We start from the raw sequence: 20,803 nt of genomic DNA on the forward strand, positions 1-20,803 counted from the left end.
CACAGCTAACCCACTGAGGGAGCTGACTGTCCCACTCTGCACTACACTGGTGCAGCCCCATGTTGACTACTGTGTGCAGTTTTGGGCGTCTCAATAGCAGAAGGACATCAAACTATTAGAGTGTGTCCAGAAAGTGACAAAGATGATGAAAGGCCTCAAGGGTAAGACTTATAAGGAGCCACTGAGGTCACTTGGTATGTTCAGCTCAGAGAAAAGAAAGCTGAGGGGTGACCTCATCGCAGCTTACAACCTCCTCAAGGAGGGCAGCAGAGGGGGAGGCGTTGATCCCCTCCTTCTGGTTAACCAGCGACAGGGCAGGAAGAAATGGAACGAAGCTGCATCAGGGGAAGTTCAGATTAGATGTTAGGAAAAGGTTCTTCACTGAGAGTGTGATCAGACGCTGGAACGGTCTCCTCAGGAAAACACCAAGCTTGTCAGAGTTCAAGGAGCATGTGGACAAAGCTCTTAGTCAAATAGTTTAGTTTTAGGTAGTATTGTGACAAGCAGGGAGCTGGACTTGATGATCCTTATGGATCCTTTCCAACTTGAGATGTTCTGTGGTTCTATGATCCAGTTCTGCAGGAAGTGCCACAGAACAACCAAAGTTTCTGTCTGATCCTAATTCCAACAGAGTAAGGCAATTAGTGTTTACTATTCCTTCTTTATTCATGTCAGGTGCTTTTTGAAACACTTCAAAGCCAAACCATCAAGCTATAGTTTAAATTCGACATACTAATTTTACCATTCTACATAATGAAATAGTTCCGTGACTGTATGTACACTTAAAATCAAGAGACTGAAAAAGTCAGAAAGCCGGACTGCTCTGTCTGCCCTCTGCCGGCCTTTCTGTATTTCAGCTTTCCCTTCAAAACAAGCCTTTCCTTGACTGAGATGATCGGGGATGGTGGTACCATTAAGGCTTACACCTGAACCGCTCTATACAGAGATCAATAGGCTGATCAATCCACTTTCTTGGAAACAAATTTTGGATAAATATGCATAATGCATATATTTCTGGTAATTGACAAAATACAGAAAACGAAAAAAACCCCCACACTTCATGCACTTTCCTGTAGAACAATGTTTCATTCTTTGTGCTACATTGCTATGGTCAGAAAGGAAACTGATAGGAGACACACTTCTCTAGTGCTAATATCCTTTAAAGCTACTCCAGCAATGTTCATCTCCCTCGTTTTCGAGATCAGTATCATGCTCATCTTAGATACACTTCCTCTTCTGCAAGAACAGTATCTAGCTGGCATATTTTTTAAATGATTGCTAAGACACTAATTTAAATGACACATTCACAAAGGGTTTGGCCATACCTCTTAAAACAACAGAGAAATTGCTACTCAACTCTCTCATGTGGCTGAATTAAAAAAAGGAAATATTCATAAATTAGAAGCTTATAAAACTTAACCTAGTATACAGAGACTAAAAGGGAAGGATCAGAATGTTTAAATTACTTAGGAAGAGTTACCAAAACATTAACCTAATTTTATTGGACTACCATTTAGTTAATACTTGGGAACTTTAAGGAAAATGAAAAAACACCACCATCAGCAGCAGCATACAAACAGGAATATATGCGAACCATCATTTTGTTCATCTTCCTTACTTACAAAGCACTATGTGACTATCCACACGTAATTTAGTAACTTTTTAAAAAACCACCAAAAAACGAAACAAAAAAGGAAATACAAACAGCAGTCTACAAACAGGTATTGGGGAACGGGAAATCAAAGGTACTAGGACACTTCTTAAATGCTAATGCTTCATTGCTTATTAGTAGCCTTCACAGTAAAGGAAATAATAGCTATTGATTTCTGATCTGTGATGCACTATAGTACTAGAAGAGAATCTCTCCTGATCTAGAAGAGTCAGAAAAGTATTAAGAGTGGGTGGACAGCTAGTTAAATTTTATTAGTTGTGCTGCAGTACTTCATAAGAAGTGAAAGGATATATTATTTCAAAGCCTTGGAAAAAATAATTTTTCTCTAATTTCAAGAACAAAATAGCATGAATGAGAGCAGTAAAGGCAAATCAGCCATGAAAAAGAGGCTGAAAAACAGCCCTTCCATAACATGAAAGTGGGACATAACATCGGTTGAAATAATAAATTATTTACTGGTACTTGAAGCAGTACAAACAATAAACAGCATAAGCTCAAACTGAACACATAGCTCAAGAGTAGTAGTTTTCATAGAATCATAGAACAGTTTGGGTTGAAAGGGACCTTTAAGGGTCATCTAGTCCAACTGCCTCTGCAGTGAGCAGGGCCATCTTCAATGAGATCACGTTGCTCAGAGCCCTGTCCAGCCTGACCTTGAATGTCCAGAGAGGTGGTAGATGCCCCATCCCTGGAAACAACCTGTTCCAGTGTTTCACCACCCTCATCATAAAAAAAAATTTCTTCCTTGTATCTAGTTTAAATCTACCCTCTTTTAGTTTACAACCCTTCCCCTTGTCCTGTCACTACAGGCCTTGCTAAAACATTTGTCTCCATCCTTCTCATAATCCCCCTTTAAGTCCTGAAAGGCCTCCCTGAGGTCTCCCCAGAGCCTCCTTTTCTCCAGGCTGAACAACGCCAACCCCCCCAGCCTGTCCCTCATAGCAGAGGCCCCCGGACCCCTGCCATGTCCCACCTATGAGACCAGAGGTGTGACTGAGTCACAAATCCCCTCAGTGTGCACCAAGGTGAGATACCACCCCAGGTCCACACAAAACCATCAGCTTTAACGGAAAAAACATTCTGTGAACATTGGCCCTCTCACAGTTATATCCAACCAAGCTGTGCAGCTGTGTGAGGAGCCGAGGTAGACCTTGCATTATTTAAGAGCTTTAAGAGAAAAAGAGGAGGGGGAGAGCAAGCTAGAAGCAGGGGGAGAGACAGGGAGGTCACCAGTCCTGGATCCAGCACTGGACATGCCAGCAGGGCGTTCAGTGCAGACAGCTCCCCAGAAGGTCCAGCTTCTCAGAGGAACAGGTCGAGGGCCCTGGCTAGCACCTGACCTCTAACCTTGGCATGGCATCCCACAGCTCCTCACGGGCAAGCCCCGTATTACTCCCCTCCTCCTTCAAGCCTCGTTTAAAGCTGTCAGAGCCCCACTAGCTTGTGAGCAAAGACCCTCTTCCCTCTTCGAGAAAGGTGAATCCCATCTGATGCCCGCAAGCCTGGTGCCACGTAGGCCACCTCATCATTGAAAAACCCGTAATTATGGCAGTGACACCAGCCAACCAAACACAACAAACTACCACAACGAACAGTTTGTGGGTACAGAAAGGGGTGATTCGATTGAACACCAGAAGACGGCCTGTTTCTCATGAGAACCCATCTCCTGCATTCTTTTCGAGCTTACACAGCTGTACGGACTGCACGGGGCCTGGAAACAGATCAAAGAGGATTTCGAACACACAGACATTACTTACACTCCTTGATAAGAAAGTAAACGATGCAAATTCTCGTGAATTCTTAGGACAATACTTTCATCACTTTAGGAAGGAGGGGGGCATCTCCAAAAAAGGAGACCTAAGAGACCTAGTCAAACACCAAAGACAAAATCAGTTGAATTAAAAAAAGAAATAATAGTATGAGCTACCAGTTCAGTAACCTATACATATTTTATTGTCATGTAACTATGGAAAACTGTCTGCTTGGCAAGAGGACTCCTTGTAACATTATTTCCTTCTGTCAAAAGACATTGGAATACTTTTCAGCTCATCAGTCACCAAAGCTTTTAAATGAGTATGCTGTTGTGTTTGCAACATCTCAGCTGTGCCTTTTCCTATGCAAAATTTTTAATTCTGTGCTACAGCTTTTCATACCCTAGAAGCAGTGGTTGTGAAAGATACTGGATGTCCACCCAGGACAGCAAAATCCTTCTCCATAAAAGTCTACTGCACAAATCATAGAATTACATTTCCCAGTGGCTGCTCCTGGTCTTGCCTGGTTTTGGTTAACATACAAGTAGATTAACCATACTCCAATTAACCCATATCTGAAGCTGCCAGGATAAACTCCAAGAGGCTTGCAATGAGTACCTCTGACAGAAAGATACCAACCCATTTGACCAGTTGGCACTGGCCATTGCACAACCATTACTTACTCTGTGCTTTATTTGCATTGCTTTCAAACAAATTATAACAATGCACAACATTTTCAGTGGATTTCAGGGAGGAAAGAGTATTTGTTATAGTCTAACGTAATCCAGGACTAAAACTCATTGGAAAAATGAGAAGTCATACAAGAAAAGGCAAGAAAGTAAAAAATAAAAAAATGATCAGTTTCAAACCTACAGGTTACCACCATAAGACTAATACACAATCAATCCTAATGGCACCTTTTTCTTTATTTTCCTTCACCTTATGGCACAAATTATTGCATATGAAAAACACATCAAGTATGACACAATTCTGAATTAGTTCCCCTTTAATTCACTCTGCAATTGCATATACTTTAATGCGATCAATATCAACTTTCTGTACAAGAGCACATAAAAGCATGTATTCAGACTTTGTTTCTTGGATTATTTGTCATATCTATGGCTTCCTACTCAACTTTAAAATATTTTTTTATCCAATGGGACTTAGTTGAATTAATTAGTTCAACTAATTAGTTGAAATAAGAGTGTCTACTGTTATTTTGTATAGATGGAGATGAACACGTGGACAAAAGAAATAGATGAAAATAACACTACGCATACACTTTGCAGGAGTGAAGTTCTTTCAGAGATTATGTGTAGGAAGATTAATTACAGAAACTTTATTTCGTAAGAAATACACTGCAGAAAAAAAGATCCAAAGAAGTCAAATATTCTGACAGAATAATTAGGGATTAAACTGTGACACAGATCAATACTTGCCAGCAATCACAAAGTCCAAAATAGCTACCTTTTTTTTTTTTCTATCTATGCCTCTTGCAAAGGAAAATGATACAAAGAAAGTAATTTTCCCCAAGCATACCCTAAAGAGGCAGACATTTCCATCAGATGTTAGCACACTCCTTACGTTTTTTTGGTTTTGTTTTTTAATTCTTTAAGAAGGTAGATGTCTTCATGGTATTTCTTGCTTAGGTACGTAAAAAAAGATGTTGTCAGAAAACATTTTAAAGAATAAAAAAATGAAAATTTGTATTTTTCATACGCGAAATTTTTGCTTCAAGGAAAATTTGCTTCAAATGTAAGCATAACCATTTCAATGGTTCATTTTCTGGGCCATTTTATCTATTGCCCCTATCCCCAAATCCCCGAATTCTTCAAGGAGATATTAAATGTTTTATTTTAATCCACATGGGCAACTATTTGTTGTCTCAGTTCTGCTGAAGTGGTAGGTGTTGCTAAATGGTACAATTACTCTGAATTAAGGAGATCTGACTGCTATCACATGTCTGAACTCCAGAGGTTTCTTTCACAGGCTGAGGACTAACAAATCACATACATCCATCTTTATGTGAAATGACAGTGATGACAAGCAGGCAGGTATAAAGAAATTGGAATTAAAGCTTGTATTGACCTTACTGAGTTTTGCCTAGTTCAAAAGGTGTATTTAACCTGGAGAAAAAGTTGCATTGTCTTCACCTGTCCATGTCAAACAGGGAAAGTATAATGGATTAGTACCCACACAAATGAGCCAGGCTAAACATTGTATACTTACATACAACAGTGCCTTCCAGTGGCTCCCAAAACCAAAAAAGCATACTGACTTGCACTACATGAACACACACGCATGCAAAACTATAGTTGTACACATCAGTCACACTACCTTTAACTGTGGCCAGCTGAAGAGTAGAATATATAAATGCTGGGGAGCACACAACAACACTAGAGCACCAAGTACAAAAATGAAGAACAGTATATCTGATTTTAAATTAGTCTGCAAATTCTCTTGGGTAGACCAGGTTTAGCTATGCAAACAATGACAATTTCTTTTATATATTGTCCTTAATAATGTACATCGGTGGGGTTTTTCCCTTTTAAGTAATACGGGATTGACAAAACTTCAGAAAAATACATGGTTAACCATTTAAGATTGCAAACTAATCTTCAGCACCAATCTTGAATATAATTTATCAGTGAGAAACTCCTGGAAATACAGAATGGATATGTCCATTATTGCACAGTAAACGATATTTAGCAATCAGAATCTCTCCCTACTGTTAGATTAACAGTTTATGAAATTTATGATATAAGAACAAGCTGAAGAAGCAAACTCATTTAGAAAAACCTCTCAACTCAGTATTAACAAAATATTTTGTCTGGTAATTAGCTTTATAATTATGGCAGCAGCTCAACAAACATGTCCTCCAAATCTTTAAAAAAAGTACTTTCACAAAACAGATTAAGCCAAATTCCTAAAATTCTACTGATAATTTATATTCTCACCAGGTCCTGTAAATGCAGTTATTTCATTACAAACACATACAATACATGGTTCCGTAATTATATACAAGAAAAAAGCCCAATCTGTTAATTTAAACTTCAGGCCATTGCACTTAAGCCTCTGAGTTACAATTCAATACACACTGATGATTAAACACTTTCTGCTTACATCCTTCTCCTATCCATGCAAAGAACAGCATTAAACAGCAATATCCAGTGTGCAAAATACGACCTTTCATACTGGAACCTCTATGAGATTTAGAGATCACAGCTAGTTTTTCATCACAACACTGCTGACAAAATTAACTTATGTTTTAAGTTAACCACAGTGTATCACAGAGCACCTGAAAAAAATATTTTTTTACATTTTGTGATACTGAAGAAGATATCTGAGTTGGGGCAACTTCTGAATTTAGAAAAATGTAATTGTCTACAAATTAAGTCAAAGAAAACCTATTATTAATTTTTTTTTACGCAAAATGTTTTCACTAGATGTTGGTTCCATCAAAACCCAAAAATCAATGACACTTAGATTCCATTCTTTATGGAGAATGCATTTATTCAGACAAATTTATTCTCCTCTCTATCCCTCTGCAAGGCATTAATTATGCGGTTAACCTTAAATACTGAAAAAAGCAGATGCATCTACAGTTTAAATGTGTTTGAATGAGTTCTAATTATATGAATGAAGCTGTGGATTTCACCAATTACTTAGTATTTTGAGAAATTATTTTTTATCTATCATCTACTTCAGTCTTCCTCAGAATTTCTTGTTATTTCTTTTTTTGCATTCATCTCCACATTCATCTTATTTTCTTTGATGCAGCTTATAGTAAAGGAGAACATAAAGAGCAGTTAAATCTGTGACATAAAAAAACTGAACCAAAATGGTTTTGGTTTGTAATGTCTTTGCTTTTATGTAGGAAGCCATTGAAATATCTGTCAAAATCTTATAAACACTACTTCAATCTAACTTGGATGGAACAACATGCCAGAAAAAGCCTCCTGAAAATTGACAAACTTTCTACTGCAGAAATATAATTGAGCTACTTGGTTACCTCAGTACTGACCAGGAGCCATAGCAGCACTTTACTCAATTATGAGTCTCGCTTTCCTCACTATAAACGCTAGATATATAGATATATACATAAAACAAAGCCCTTAAATAAAGCATTCCATTTCAGCACTGGAAAGACCACCCCTGGAGTACTGTGTCCAGCTCTGGGGTCCTCAGGACAGGAAAAAGATGAACTAGTTGGAGCGGGTCTGGAAGAGGGCCACAAAAATGATCCAGGGACTGGAGCACCTCTGCTATGAGGGACAGGCCAGGGGGGGTTGGAGTTGTTCAGCCTGGAGAAAAGGAGGGAGACCTCAGGGAAGCCTTTCAGGACTTAAAGGGGGATTATGAGAAGGATGGAGACAGACGTTTTAGCAAGGCCTGTAGTGACAGGACAAGGGGAAGGGTTGTAAACTAAAAGAGGGTAGATTTAAACTAGATACAAGGAAGAATTTTTTGTTTTATGATGAGGGTGGTGAAACACTGGAACAGGTTGTCCAGAGAGGTGGTAGATGCCCCATCCCTGGAAACATTCAAGGTCAGGCTGGACAGGGCTCTGAGCAACCTGATCTTATTGAAGATGGCCCTGCTCACTGCAGAGGCAGTTGGACTAGATGACCCTTAAAGGTCCCTTTCAATCCAAACTATTATATGATTCCTTTTTAAACTTCATCAAGTTTTCTTGAGTTTTCCTTTACAGAGCAGACTGACTTTTCTACACAAATGTTACTTGCCATTAGTACTCAGTGTTTAAAGAAATGTAGTATGTTAACTCTGAAGTCTTTTAGCTTTACAGTATTAAAACCTGGTCATTGCAAAAGACTATGAGCATGAAAATTAAGAGGTTTTCACATTAATTCAATAAATTAACTATCCATCCTACAGTAACTATTTACTCCTCTATACAGAAGAACAACCTCAAGTATGTAACAGTTATCTATGTTGTCATAAGAAGAAGCAATCCACTGAGTTTAACACAAGGCAAGACGGATTGGATTTTCTATGTTGGCTTTCAAGGTCTCCAGAAACTTCGAAGCCAGTTCATCATCTACCACCCGACCATCACTTGAAAGAGTCACTGTCATGAGTTGATGCTGCTTAAGTTTCTCATTCCCTTCTTCATCTTCCACAATCTTGAGCTCTGGTCTTGCTCGGCCCACAGCTAGGATGCAGGCCTGTGGAGGGTTTATGACTGCAGTAAAATCATTGATGCCAAACATGCCCAGATTGGAGATACTAAATGAAAGAGAAAATTTACTAGTAATGTCAGAAATTATATATCCCCTAGAAGAAATAATCTATACTTGATGACTAACATGATGTCACTCTCTCCCACGGCCAAACCCATTAACTTTATAATATATGTGAACTGGATTGCAGTTAGACACACTTAAAGACTCAAGGTTTGGGATTTTTGCAATTATAACTAATGCATGTTTTTAAAAGCCCCATTTCTGTACAGCAGTATATCCTTGCATTGCATGCACTAAAGGCAGAAAGTAGAAAAGGAAAGCAATACCTTCAAACAAACTTTGGCTGTCCCTGCACCAAGCCAAATGTCTTTTAGACTGAATTTCACAACATTTAAGTTAAAAAGGCTGCTGATAACCATGTCATACAATTTGGGCATCTACATATCACTCAGCCACAGGACAGCCTCATCGTGCCTTTCTCCCTTGAATGTTTTTGTCTGTCACCAGCCAGGAAGTGGCATATTAGGAAAGGCTTGGACTCTTGATGATACTGTGTCATACAATACAGTACATTTGAAGGTTTAGAAAGCTGGGGAGTGTAAAAACTCAGTTGAGAAATTAGTTGTGCAACTGCGTCACTACATTTATGCTAGTGTTCTACACGTGCCATTTATTTCCCATCACTGAGCTCACTAGCTCTTTTTTCAGAGCACATTTCATAGAAAAAAATATTTACTAAATATATCCTACTATTTAAAAATTATCTACTCAGTTTTTAATGTTTCAGTTAAAAAGTATGAGTCAACACAACTTTGCTGTACCTTTTTTTGTCCCTATAGAGACATTTCAGATACCTCTGCCAGACAACTTATTTTAAAGTATTTCTTTTTTAAAATATTAACAACGGATTTTCCTAACTACAGAACTCAATTCAAAAAACAAAACAAAGCAAACCCAACAAAAAACCAACAAATGAACATTCTTCTGTAAATGTGAAAAATTAGGTGCAAAAAATGAAAGTCAGGTCAGTCTCAGTATGAAAAATATGAATTTCACACCAGGCTGAGATGAAATAAACCTGCACCAAGATAATTGTTTTCCCCTGATACAGAACACACAGCCTAGGTTTGGCCCTCAGAATTATCACACAGTGTTTCATCCTAAATGGAGCAAGATTTTAAAAGGCAATGCATTAACACACAGTGGAATAGCTGAGGATAAAACAGTTCTGAACCCACAATGCATGTATTAAGTGCTGCTAGAGAGTTTTACCTAAAAGATCCTCCCTGGTACTCTTCTGGTAATAGTTTTCCATCTCTTGCTTTCTTTGCTAGAGCCTAAGGAAAATGAAAGATAAAAAAAAGAGAGGGGAAAGCAATTAATGTGTTGTAATGGATTAACCCTTTTTACTTCAGTAAGGCATTATAAGTACCATACAGCCATTAAAGAAGCATCTGCTTTTGGATTTAGGGAAGCACCTCAACAACATTTTTGTTGTAGCTGCAATGATTTGCCAAAGAGACTAGAACACAAAACTTCATTTTCCCAACGATACTGGCTGTTCAGTAAAAGCTGTTCTCACCTTACAAACCTTGCTCCGGTTTTCACAATGGAACCACTAAAACCACTAGGGAGAACAGATGATAAAAATATCTAGCAAAATACCGATGAGACAAATTCATAGTATTCTTCTTAACGTATTTGTTTAAAGAAACTGCCATGTATCACTTCAGAACTTTCTAGCAGATTGAGAGAACTTATTTCTTCCAGCTAAGCATTCAATTACCTTAAAGACTACCTTTCCTGTGACCTCCATCTCATTTGTGAGAGTTTTCTACTTCTAAACATAATAGAAGAAACTGTCCAGGAATGTTTTGTTCAAAACAGAGCCCAAGAAGTTCATACTATGTTCTGAGATAAGATCACAGAGAAAAATAACCTTATCCCAACCTAGGATGTTTCTAGCACAGAGGTCTCCTTAGAAAGAAGCAGTGGGAATCACGATGGATAATCCTTAGTGCAGTTCTCACATAAGGAAGAAAGGACTGTGTGGCCCTCAAGAGGAATGGCACTCATTGGTGGGTCAAGAGCCAGTTATTCAGCTACCAACCGGTTCCTAACACCCTGTGAGTACCCAGCAGAAAAGGTGGTGACTGGAAATGTGCCACATGACTTCTCCATTAATAGCAACCTTTTCAAAATCAAGAGCTCTTCAACTGACAGCCGAGACTGAAGTGGGAATATACGTAGGACAGATGAACTATCCTATTCACACAGAATAGCGGTTTTGGCTTGTATCATATTTATCTCACAGGTGGAAAAACACATGGAAGTTGTCATGTTGTAACAATTGCAGCATTTGTGGACATTTTCAGACAGAAAGAACTGTTTCTAAAAGCACAGTCAGGGAAACTGACTCAGATCTGCCTCTGGGAAGACAGTTTGTTTATATTTTCCTTCTGGTAAAATGAATAAAACTAATGATAGTTTCCAATATTTAGTTATGTTAGGGAAATTCCAGTGGAAGCGAATAAAAACCAAAAAAGTCTACTTTATCACAATGTCAAAAAGGTGTTGTATCACATTCGTGAAACTTTCTTGGAGAAGATTATTCCATGAATCCCATGTTTTCTAGGAATTTTCCATTCTCTTTTTAGGAATTCTACCACTTTCCTAGGATATTTTCCATGTTCTTGCTAGGAATTGACCTTTTTAATCTTTTTTATTTCCTCCTCTTGTTTTAATTTCTAGACTGTTTTGCAGCAATTGCCTGTTCTGCTTTCCAGGGATTTTTTTTCACATGCATTCTATAGATATCCCGTCAAGCACTCAATTCAATCTACCAAGAGGTAACTCCTATGAAACCTCACCCCTGCCTTTAAGGGCCTGAGTCAAAAAACGGAAACTATGATAGAATTGACTTCTTTTTGTTTGCATGAGGGTGGGGTAAAGTCATCAACTTCCGCACAGATAATGAGTTGGTTAGTAGTTACAGTCATGACATGGACTAATCCCCTTTCATGTTGTAATATAACTCTGTTGGTCATGGTAAACAACTGTCTTCCCTGTATACATTTCTAAACATCTTTCAGGCAAGGGTTCTGAAAGGCCACAGTAGTTTAACAATGGCAGTAACTTCAGCTTAAAAATAAACACTAAGATGTTTAAGAGAATCTCATAGTAATGAATCACCCACCAAATAATTCAAGCTGACATCAAGTTTTGTAAAACTTTGACACCCTCATTATGAATTTAAAAGTTAAAAGGATACAATGAATTTTATTTTAAGCTTTTATTCATCTCTGAATAATTAGTGAACCAGAAGACAATAGCCAAGGAAACAGCGTTCACACACTAGGGTCAATATAAGCATTATGCATATGTCCAATTGCGTTACTTGAAGGATGAAAATATGGTGCTAGGATGCACGTAACCTGGAAAGAAGTAAAACTAACATACAGCAGAAGGAGACATATAAGCAATCTACACAAAAAAGTGCTTGCCAAACTACAGGGAGATCGGTAGAGAAGCAGCTGCAGTTTCAATTTGTGCTTCCTACATATGCATGTCAGGTACATATTTATTTCAATAATTCAGTGAAGTTGAAAAGCAAAACTATATTGGTGTGGACACCTGCAATCTATGTGACCCAATGACTTTTATACTGTGTGACCTATGTTACAAACATTCCATTTGAAACAAACGTGGGATGTTTACTTTATCATGGCCCTATTAAACATAATGCAAGTATACATTCCCATCATGGGAACTGCAGGACACGGTAATTTATGGTAATACTGCATCACAGTATCACAGGTATTGGGGATAATAATGAAAACACAACTTACACTTCCCTTCTCATAACGCTGTTGTTCTTGTCAATCTACCATTAATCACAGAATGATGTAAAAATCTCAGCTGACCTTCCTCCTCGACTGGCTATTACATTAGCAAAAGGATTTGTTTTCACAACACATTCAACATGAAGTAAGCTATATGAACTGGAAATATCTTTAAAATATCCAATTACAAATGTTTTGTGGCATGACACTTAACATCTTCTGCTACAACTTTGTTGGTTCCCCTCTACCAATGCAGACTACTTATACAAAAATTTACAAAGTGCAGCTTGTGTCTAGTTTTGGGATGTCTTATGCCCTAGCAGCCAGTTCCATTCCTCAGATACTACAGGCCTTTGATTAGCACTCAAATGAAAAAAAAAAAAAAAAAGCCTTGTATTGGGGCATTTCATTATTCATTGTATTTTCACCTGCCACAAAATACTTCTTCTGTGGCTGGCAACAACTGCCACAGATTCAAGTCACTCCAACTGGCACCTAGTCTTTGCAAAACACTGCTCATCAGTCAGAGAAGTTTAATATTACCTTTCAGTGACATTCTCAACTGAACTGCATACTAAAATATGCAGGCAGAAATAACATAACTGCACACAGAGTAACACAAGCAGCTATAAGTGAATCTCTGGGAAAGGGGGCGAAAAACCTCCCAAACAAAATCTCAAACCCAAAGACTGGAAATACTAAAGACTTTAACATTATTTAGCTTTCTTATGAGGATTAAAGAAACACAATTGTATTAAATTTCAGATTTGTGTAAAGGTTTACTTTTCAAACAGTCTAACCAGCATTAAACTAAATAACATGATGGTTTAAGTACTGTTAATTAAAAATTAACAGAGTTGCAAAAATTATAATAATTTTTAAGTCTAAAGAATGCTGAAACTGCTTTAGATCCATTTTGAAACTGCCTTTGTTATTACTGATGTCCATCCGGGTCATGCCACATTTTCTGCTACAAAAAACTATATAGCTACTATATGATATTCTTCAGCCCACCATACATTTAAAACCTACCTTTGCAGAGGCAGCAATTTCCTTTATTCCCTTGGCGGCAACATCTTTTATGATTGGTGTAATGAGACCTCGGTCTGTTGCCACAGCAATAGAAATGTCAATGGACTGCAGCTGCCTGCAGGATTCTCCATCCCAGGTTACGTTCACATCTGGCATTTGCTAGAAGACAGACAGAGGGAGAGAAGGCGGGGGGGGGGGGGGGGGGGGGGGGGGGGGGGCGGGCACAGGGCGCAGCGGAGAAGAAAGAGGGGGGGGGGGGGCGAGAGAGGGGACGGAGGACAGAGAGGCGACAGAGAGAGCGCGCTGTTAAAAGAACAATGGTGCAATCAATTACCCCCCCAAAAAAGGAAAAACCTTTAAGACACAGCTACATACAGGCATTCACCAAATTAATTAGTGCATCGCAAACTGCTGTCTCTAAATGAAGGCAAAAGAAGAGGTTACATATATCTTCAGGACAGCCAGAAGCAAACCAAAAAACCCAAAAGTCACTGTGAGGGTCTGAGAATAGACGTACACAATTAGCTTGCATTTATTTTATTTAAACTCTACTTTGTCAAAAAGCATGAACCAGGAACTGAAAATGGCAGGGCAGCCAGAAGCTTTTTTGGTGCTGCTGAAAAAAAAATTAACAAAAGCCTACAAAATCCTTCAGGAGTCACTGATGCCACCTCACAGATAACCAGCATGCAAAACTACAAAGCAGTGTCATTTCCCCCCTCAAACTGAATCTCAGGATATTGACTTAAAAAGCATGGAAATGGACATCCTACTATACCCCACTTGTGTCTCAAGCATGACTTGCAACAAAGGAAGCTACAAATAGAATATGCTGCAGCTACACTCACTGTTATTCAGATTAGGTTCTCCTAAACCACATCTGATAAAATTTTTTGTGTGTGTGGACTCAATTAAAATTGAGATAATGTTTACTGATAATTTCCATAAGGTTTTTGAGTTTACCCTATAAAGCTGAAAAAGCTTAGAAGAAAAGAATACCCCAACATACAGGTGAAGTCTAGGTAACATAGACACTATGAACTACTACTTGCAATAAATCCAAGACTAGTTTTTAGCAACCTTAATGAAATTAGAAACTTGACTTCATAGTGGAGAAGATATTCCAGAAAAAAGTATGGGAGGGACACATTATCTCTATCTAAACTAACTCCACTCCTACAAAAAGCAGTGTAACAGTATTCACTCATATTAAAAAAAAAAAAAAGGAAAAAAAATGGATGGCAGTAATCCTCTTTGCCAATTAAATAAACATCAGGAAAGTCCCACTGCATACACAGTTGTAAGAAGCTTTCAAGTGGGTATTGTGCAAGTATGACTATATAAAGTATCCAAACAAGATGGTAGGGCCAAGGAGTTTCTCCTATCAAATTCAATATGATTAGAATAGTCTTAATTTTGATGTAGACCAAACAGTATTGTTTCTCCCATCACTTCAGCAATGAAAGACGATTTATTTTTAAAGAACGGTTGCTATAGCAGCTGTTGTTACTAAACCCAACTACTTGGGGATATCAGCCTGGAAGCTCTCATTCCTTCCTCCCCTGTCCTTGTTCCAGAAAGCCAAAATTGTTCCAAGAGGCTAACATCTGGTGAACCCACTAGCACGTTCACAAACCTCTGGCTATCAAACAGCGAGACCAAGCTGAAAAGCAGAATCCATAACTGGACTTGTTTTTAAAAAAACTTGGTTTTTTAAAGTCAGTTATTCACTTACCTTCAGAGTAACTGCAGTTGCCTTGATAATAAAATCATTTACAGATACTTTAATGTCATCTGCAGACAGGAGAAAAAAAAAGGATAACTATCATTGCTTGTATGATTTGTTCATCAGTATTTGTGTGGTAAGATCACAGTGATTCAGCAGATTTGCTTCTTTGAAAATTGTCAAGTTTTGTCTTTTGTCAGAAAGTAACTCATCTTCAAACTATAATCATAAAAGAAAGAAAACTTTTCTCCCCCTTGGGACAGAATAAGTATCATCAAGGAAAAGTCTGCTGAGCAGAGACATTCTTGCTAGCTGTTACTAGAAGGCCAAAAAAACTGCAAATTTGAGTATAACTATTCATCCCTGTAAGTAACAGCCTATATGTACTTCACACTTTACGTATTTACTGTCTATGTAGAAATCTATTGCAAGATTTAAATTTAGAGACAATACCGGAGACTACTATTCTTTATGTAGTGTAATGCATTAACTGGAATAATTGCAGAGATCAACTTTTATTCATCTATAAATCAGAAGTATGTTATTCTCCAGTGACCTTTGGGGCCTTATAATTTAAGAATTAGCAAGTTAAAAGGCATCTGTCAATCCTTAAAATGGGCTAACAATATATTCAAAAGCCGGCTGCAAAATAATATGTGTGGCAACATTGTTAAATTAAAAACAAAGCTGCAGACAAAAAAAGGCAGTGTTAGCCAAAAGCAGATAAAATAACCTTTTATCTGGAGGTATCCAGATAAATCCAGAGGACTGGATTTTTTAAATGTGAGCCCAAGAAATACTGCAAAACACTTAATACAGTTGTGTCCCTTCCCAAAAGCTCAGGAGAAAGGAGGGGTGGTAACAATGGCTATATTTGCCCTGCATTATTTTTTTCCAAGTTTTAGGAGACTGAAAGTACTAACTAAAATCAGGACTGGCAGCAGAAGCAAAGAGTATAGATACAATGCAAAATATGTCACAGTTGCTACAAGATTATCCTGAAGATGCAAACTATTTACAAAATGCTAAACACATAATTCTCACAATAAAAAAGCTACATTATTCTGCTACCATCACCACTGCTGTCAGCTGAACAGATCAAGAAGCAAAGTTATTTCATTTTTGAGTATGGTTTACAGCATGTAACACATAGCTTTGGAAATGCTTTTGTAAAGGGAAAATTATTTATAGATAATTATATTAAGTGAAATCTTCTTAAGTGATCATAAATTTGGAGGAATGAACCAAGTATATACTTGCCGCATAACTCACCTGCAACATTTGTCATGATTAGCAATCTATGCATAAGAGAGTCAGACTTCTATTGTAACAGAGCAGAATTTGCAAGTACTATGTTGCATTGACAGAATTTCACATCAGACAAACCTGTATCTTGGTCATCAGATGTATTTCAGTGTTCTGTATTTTGATTTATATATTACATTCCTAACCCTTGGCAAAAATGTCACTGTCCACTAGAGGGGCAGTAATATATTGAAAAGATAGTACAGTTAGATGAATTATGCCTGAATACTTTACCTCCAATCATTTACAGTAGGGAAAACTGCTATATTCTACACCCATAACAAGGAAGCTTACATTAGGGAATGCTCCATGAAACTTCCACATTACATCTCATCATGTAGTAGAAAATACCATCATTTCCATCAGAAAAAAAAAAAAATCTACCAGGACCATCTCTGCAATTCCATTTTATGCAAAGACATATGGGTGTTTCCCACCCCTACATATTTAAAAAAAATATTCATTAAGAATCCATAACAGCAGAATAGATGTGAAAAATTTTAAGTGAACATTCCTCAGACAATTTTTTATTTAATTTCTTATGACTTGCTGCTGTTTAAAGAAAAAAAGTTAACATAATTAATTGTCTTTGACATTAATTTGTGAATAAGACATTAAAATAAAAATAAACATCAGGTAGAACAATGACCTGGGTACTCTTGCATTACAAATAGTCATTGAAAACTCTAAAGAAAGGAGAAGCAGCTCCTGTCTCATCATCTAGGAAATCTGAATAGACCAGTCTAATTTAATTTAAGACCTCACAAATGGATAAACAAGCACGAGTTAGTCACCAGCACATAACAGTAGCCCTCCAATGTCAGCATTCTAGTTCTTACATGTACAGCTCTGTGACACTAAGCAGAGAGAAAATTCACTCACAGGGTAAAGCCTCGGGAACAACTTTACCCTGTTGAAATGACTATGAAGTAACCTAACACTCCCACAGAAATGACTATGAAGTAACCCAACACCCCTGGAGGACTTATGTCTTGTGCCATAATGCCACATCAAAAGACCTCTATACTGGGATACACCCAAGAAAAACATGGCAGTCTAAATTGCTAGAAATACCAGGTTGCAAGCAAATCTTTTGTTACATCAACAGAAACATGGTTCAAGGAAAAAGACTATCAACCTCTTTGTCAGACAGGCATATCACCACATGAACACTGTGTCTAAAACGTAGCTGGTGCCTCTGTATACAGAAGCTTTCAAGGCTAACTTCATTAGGTTAACCTTGAAAACCCTTTTGTACACATCCACACAACAACCGACTGTCATGGTTTAACCTGGCAGACAGCTGAACACCATACAGCCACTCGCTCACCCCCCCGCCCCAGTGGGATGGGGGAGAGAAAGTTTGTGGGTTGAGACAAAGACAGCTTAACAGGACAGAAACAAAAGAGAAAATAATAATAATAATAATGGTAGTAGTAATGATAAAAGAATTAGAATATACAAAACAATTGATGTACAATGCAAGTGCTCACCATCCATCAACCAATGCCCAGCCATTTCCCAACCAGTGGCCCCCAGCAGTTTTCCTTCTAGTTTATATACTGAGCATGATGTCACATGGTACAGAACATCCCTTTGGCCAGTTTGGGTCTGCTGTCCTGGCTGTGTCCCCTCCCAACTCCTTGTATCCCCCCAGTCTACTCACTGGTGGGGTGGTGTGAGAAGATGAAAAGTCTTTGACTTAGTGTAAACACCACCAAAACATCTGTGTGTTTCAACATTATTCTCATCCTAGTCTTTAATAAAAAAAGTTTGGTCTTTGGGGAAAAAAAAAAAGTACAGTAGGACAAAAAAAAAAATACTGTTTCTCCTCACTATAAAATAATGGGCCTTAAGATGTTTTTACCCAAGTTACAGACTTAGTACCAGGCTATGAGGTGCATGTATGCATGCCTCCTTCAGCAAACAGAAATTCACTACTTGCTTATGTAGCCTGATCAGTGTGGAAAATGTGATTTCATAAAATGGAATGAATGATGAATGAAAAGTAAATTTATGAAGTGGAAGAGATTAATCTGTGTGCCTGGAATAGTATTCAAACTTTGTAGGTATTGAAAAGTCAAGTTTTTTAAGCAACCAAATTATTCTTCCACTAGCATAATTAGCTAAACCTATCAAAAGCAATCAGTAGTTTCCCAATTTGATCTGACGAGGGTTCTCTCCTCTAAAAGAATGAGAATTAATTTAAAATGCTATGCCTGCTTTGGCTGCAACTGAAGAAGCAGACATCAACTGATCTCAACTGATTTCCAGCAGATAAAACACAACAGACACGTCATTTTAGGCAGAGATAAGATAGTCAATTTAATAAACAATACTGCTAACTTCAGGCACTAGAAATTAATATTATTCTTTGTGAAGAATATTCCACATTTCATAAAAGCTTATAGAAAAACTAAAGAATCACTTGCAGATATTGTGGTCAATCATACTACATGATCTTGACTAATTTATCAAGTTCTGCCTTAAAACCAGACAGATTTCCTGAGAAGGCTACTCTTCCTGGACAGCTGTAAGCCAAACCATATTTCTCAATGTATTAGAATCAGTTAGAGCTCCATGGGCAACCAGGAAATTAAAGGCAGGCATTGCCCCCATGCAGGCCTGTCTCCCTTCCTCTCAGCTACTGCCAACTTTGTAACATAACCTCAGTTGTGCTTGTGTAACTTTTTTACAGGTCTGATGTCAAAATGTAACAGGGATTGGGACAGCTTAAAATGACTGAAGTTTTGGCATCAGAGAGCATGAAGATACTAGAGGAAGAAACACGCAGCACAGGTTTTCAACTGTTAAATCCAGCTTTTTCTGTGAAGAAAAGTATCTTAATTCCAATCTATAACCTCTGCAAGTAGCTTAGGAGTTAAGTGAAAACGAAAGATGCAAGTGAAAAAGGACAGTGAATTCATTATTTTTTTCCACAGCTTACCAATTGGTGACAGAGATATGACCTTACTGAGAAAAAAAAAAATTTTACAGGGCAACTGCTCAAAAATTCTCTCTGATCTTATTTCATTACAGTCCTTCAAATTCTTGTTCAAGATCTGTATTTAATGGAGAATAGCCTATTAAGTGTGATGGAAAAAAGAAACATTACATTACAAAGTAAGTTTTTCCTCAGGCTTGAATATCTCTGAGTCAAAAGATACAATTTTTAGAAAATCCTCTAACTTAAGGTGAGTTACTGAAGAGCAAGATACCCTAGATTAATGCAAGTCTAACCTACTGTTACAAGCTGTAAATCTGGCTTGATCAAATTAACTTACAGATGTCACAGTTTTATGAAAACATTTGTTTCCGTATTTCTGATACTGGTATTTATAAATAGATTGCACTGTGTTGATGGCCTCAGAATATTCCTCAGAATACAGAATATTAAACCAGCTACAAAAAAAAAAAAAAAAAAAAAGGGGAGGAAAAATTTTAGTAACAGCAGGCAATTGCAAGAACTGACCTACCATAAAACAATGCTTTCCTAAAGAGTTTCCGCAGGTTTTGGTTTAATAACATAGCAAACTGAAATTGGAGCCACTTTCTGTAGACAACATTAAAAACAGTATATTGATCAAGTATTTCTAAAAATAGTAAAATTTATTTAAATTAAGAAGGTTATGATGTTAAACTAAGACAAATTTTCATTCAGGTTTTTTAGGGCAACTAAGTAGAAGTCCTTAAAAAAAGACACTAAGCAAACAACACTTTTGTGATATTTTGTATGAAAACTAATTACCTGTCTTAAGTGTGTTCTATTGAAAAATCCTCTTAACTTTTTTAAATGCATGTCGTATGTACTTTGTTGAACAGAAATTTGGGAAAGAAGATTCTACTCTGCATGATTGATTTTTAAACTATTTAAAGATCTTATCATACAATATACTTTGCTGATTTTAGTAAAAACAGTAACATTTTCACCAAAACAAAGCAATCTTTGAAAATGACCTTAAATTTCAACAACTTTTTCTAAACAAGCCACTTCAGTGAATACAAGTTGAGACAAAAAGAGAAAAATTAATTTCTTAATCTTATACATAAATGTCTCTGTATAAATAAGACACAGTGAGACATTATGAAAATTGGGATTTACACAGATACAGATATATAAATATTGAGATTTATAGCTTTTAATCCAATTATCCAGTTTTCTGTGAGACAGATTTCTATTCCAACGGCTTAACATAATTTTAAGCATGTACATCTAAATTTCACTGATAGAGATAACCCTGTCTCCTTCACATTAATACCATTACTTTGCC

General features: G+C 37.3%; 1 protein-coding gene across 3 annotated transcripts in view; it reads right to left on the reverse strand.

Annotated features, from left to right (window-relative positions):
- Positions 1 to 7,955: 7,955 nt before the first annotated feature.
- Positions 7,956 to 20,803, reverse strand: part of PDHX (pyruvate dehydrogenase complex component X) — a 47,810-nt gene continuing 34,962 nt past the window's right edge. For 2 of the 3 annotated variants that reach the window (XM_037393983.1, XM_037393985.1), the window contains exons 8-11: positions 15,237 to 15,295; positions 13,502 to 13,660; positions 9,900 to 9,964; positions 7,956 to 8,670 (exon numbers count right to left, since the gene is read on the reverse strand). In XM_037393983.1, coding sequence (XP_037249880.1) covers positions 8,406 to 8,670; positions 9,900 to 9,964; positions 13,502 to 13,660; positions 15,237 to 15,295 — 548 coding nt within the window. In that variant the 3' untranslated portion in view covers positions 7,956 to 8,405. The remainder of the gene's footprint in view (positions 8,671 to 9,899; positions 9,965 to 13,501; positions 13,661 to 15,236; positions 15,296 to 20,803) is intronic. The other variant, XM_037393984.1, reaches the window with a different exon arrangement.

The sequence above is a fragment of the Falco rusticolus genome, chromosome 7 (assembly GCF_015220075.1).
Source record: "Falco rusticolus isolate bFalRus1 chromosome 7, bFalRus1.pri, whole genome shotgun sequence".
Lineage (NCBI taxonomy): Eukaryota > Metazoa > Chordata > Aves > Falconiformes > Falconidae > Falco > Falco rusticolus.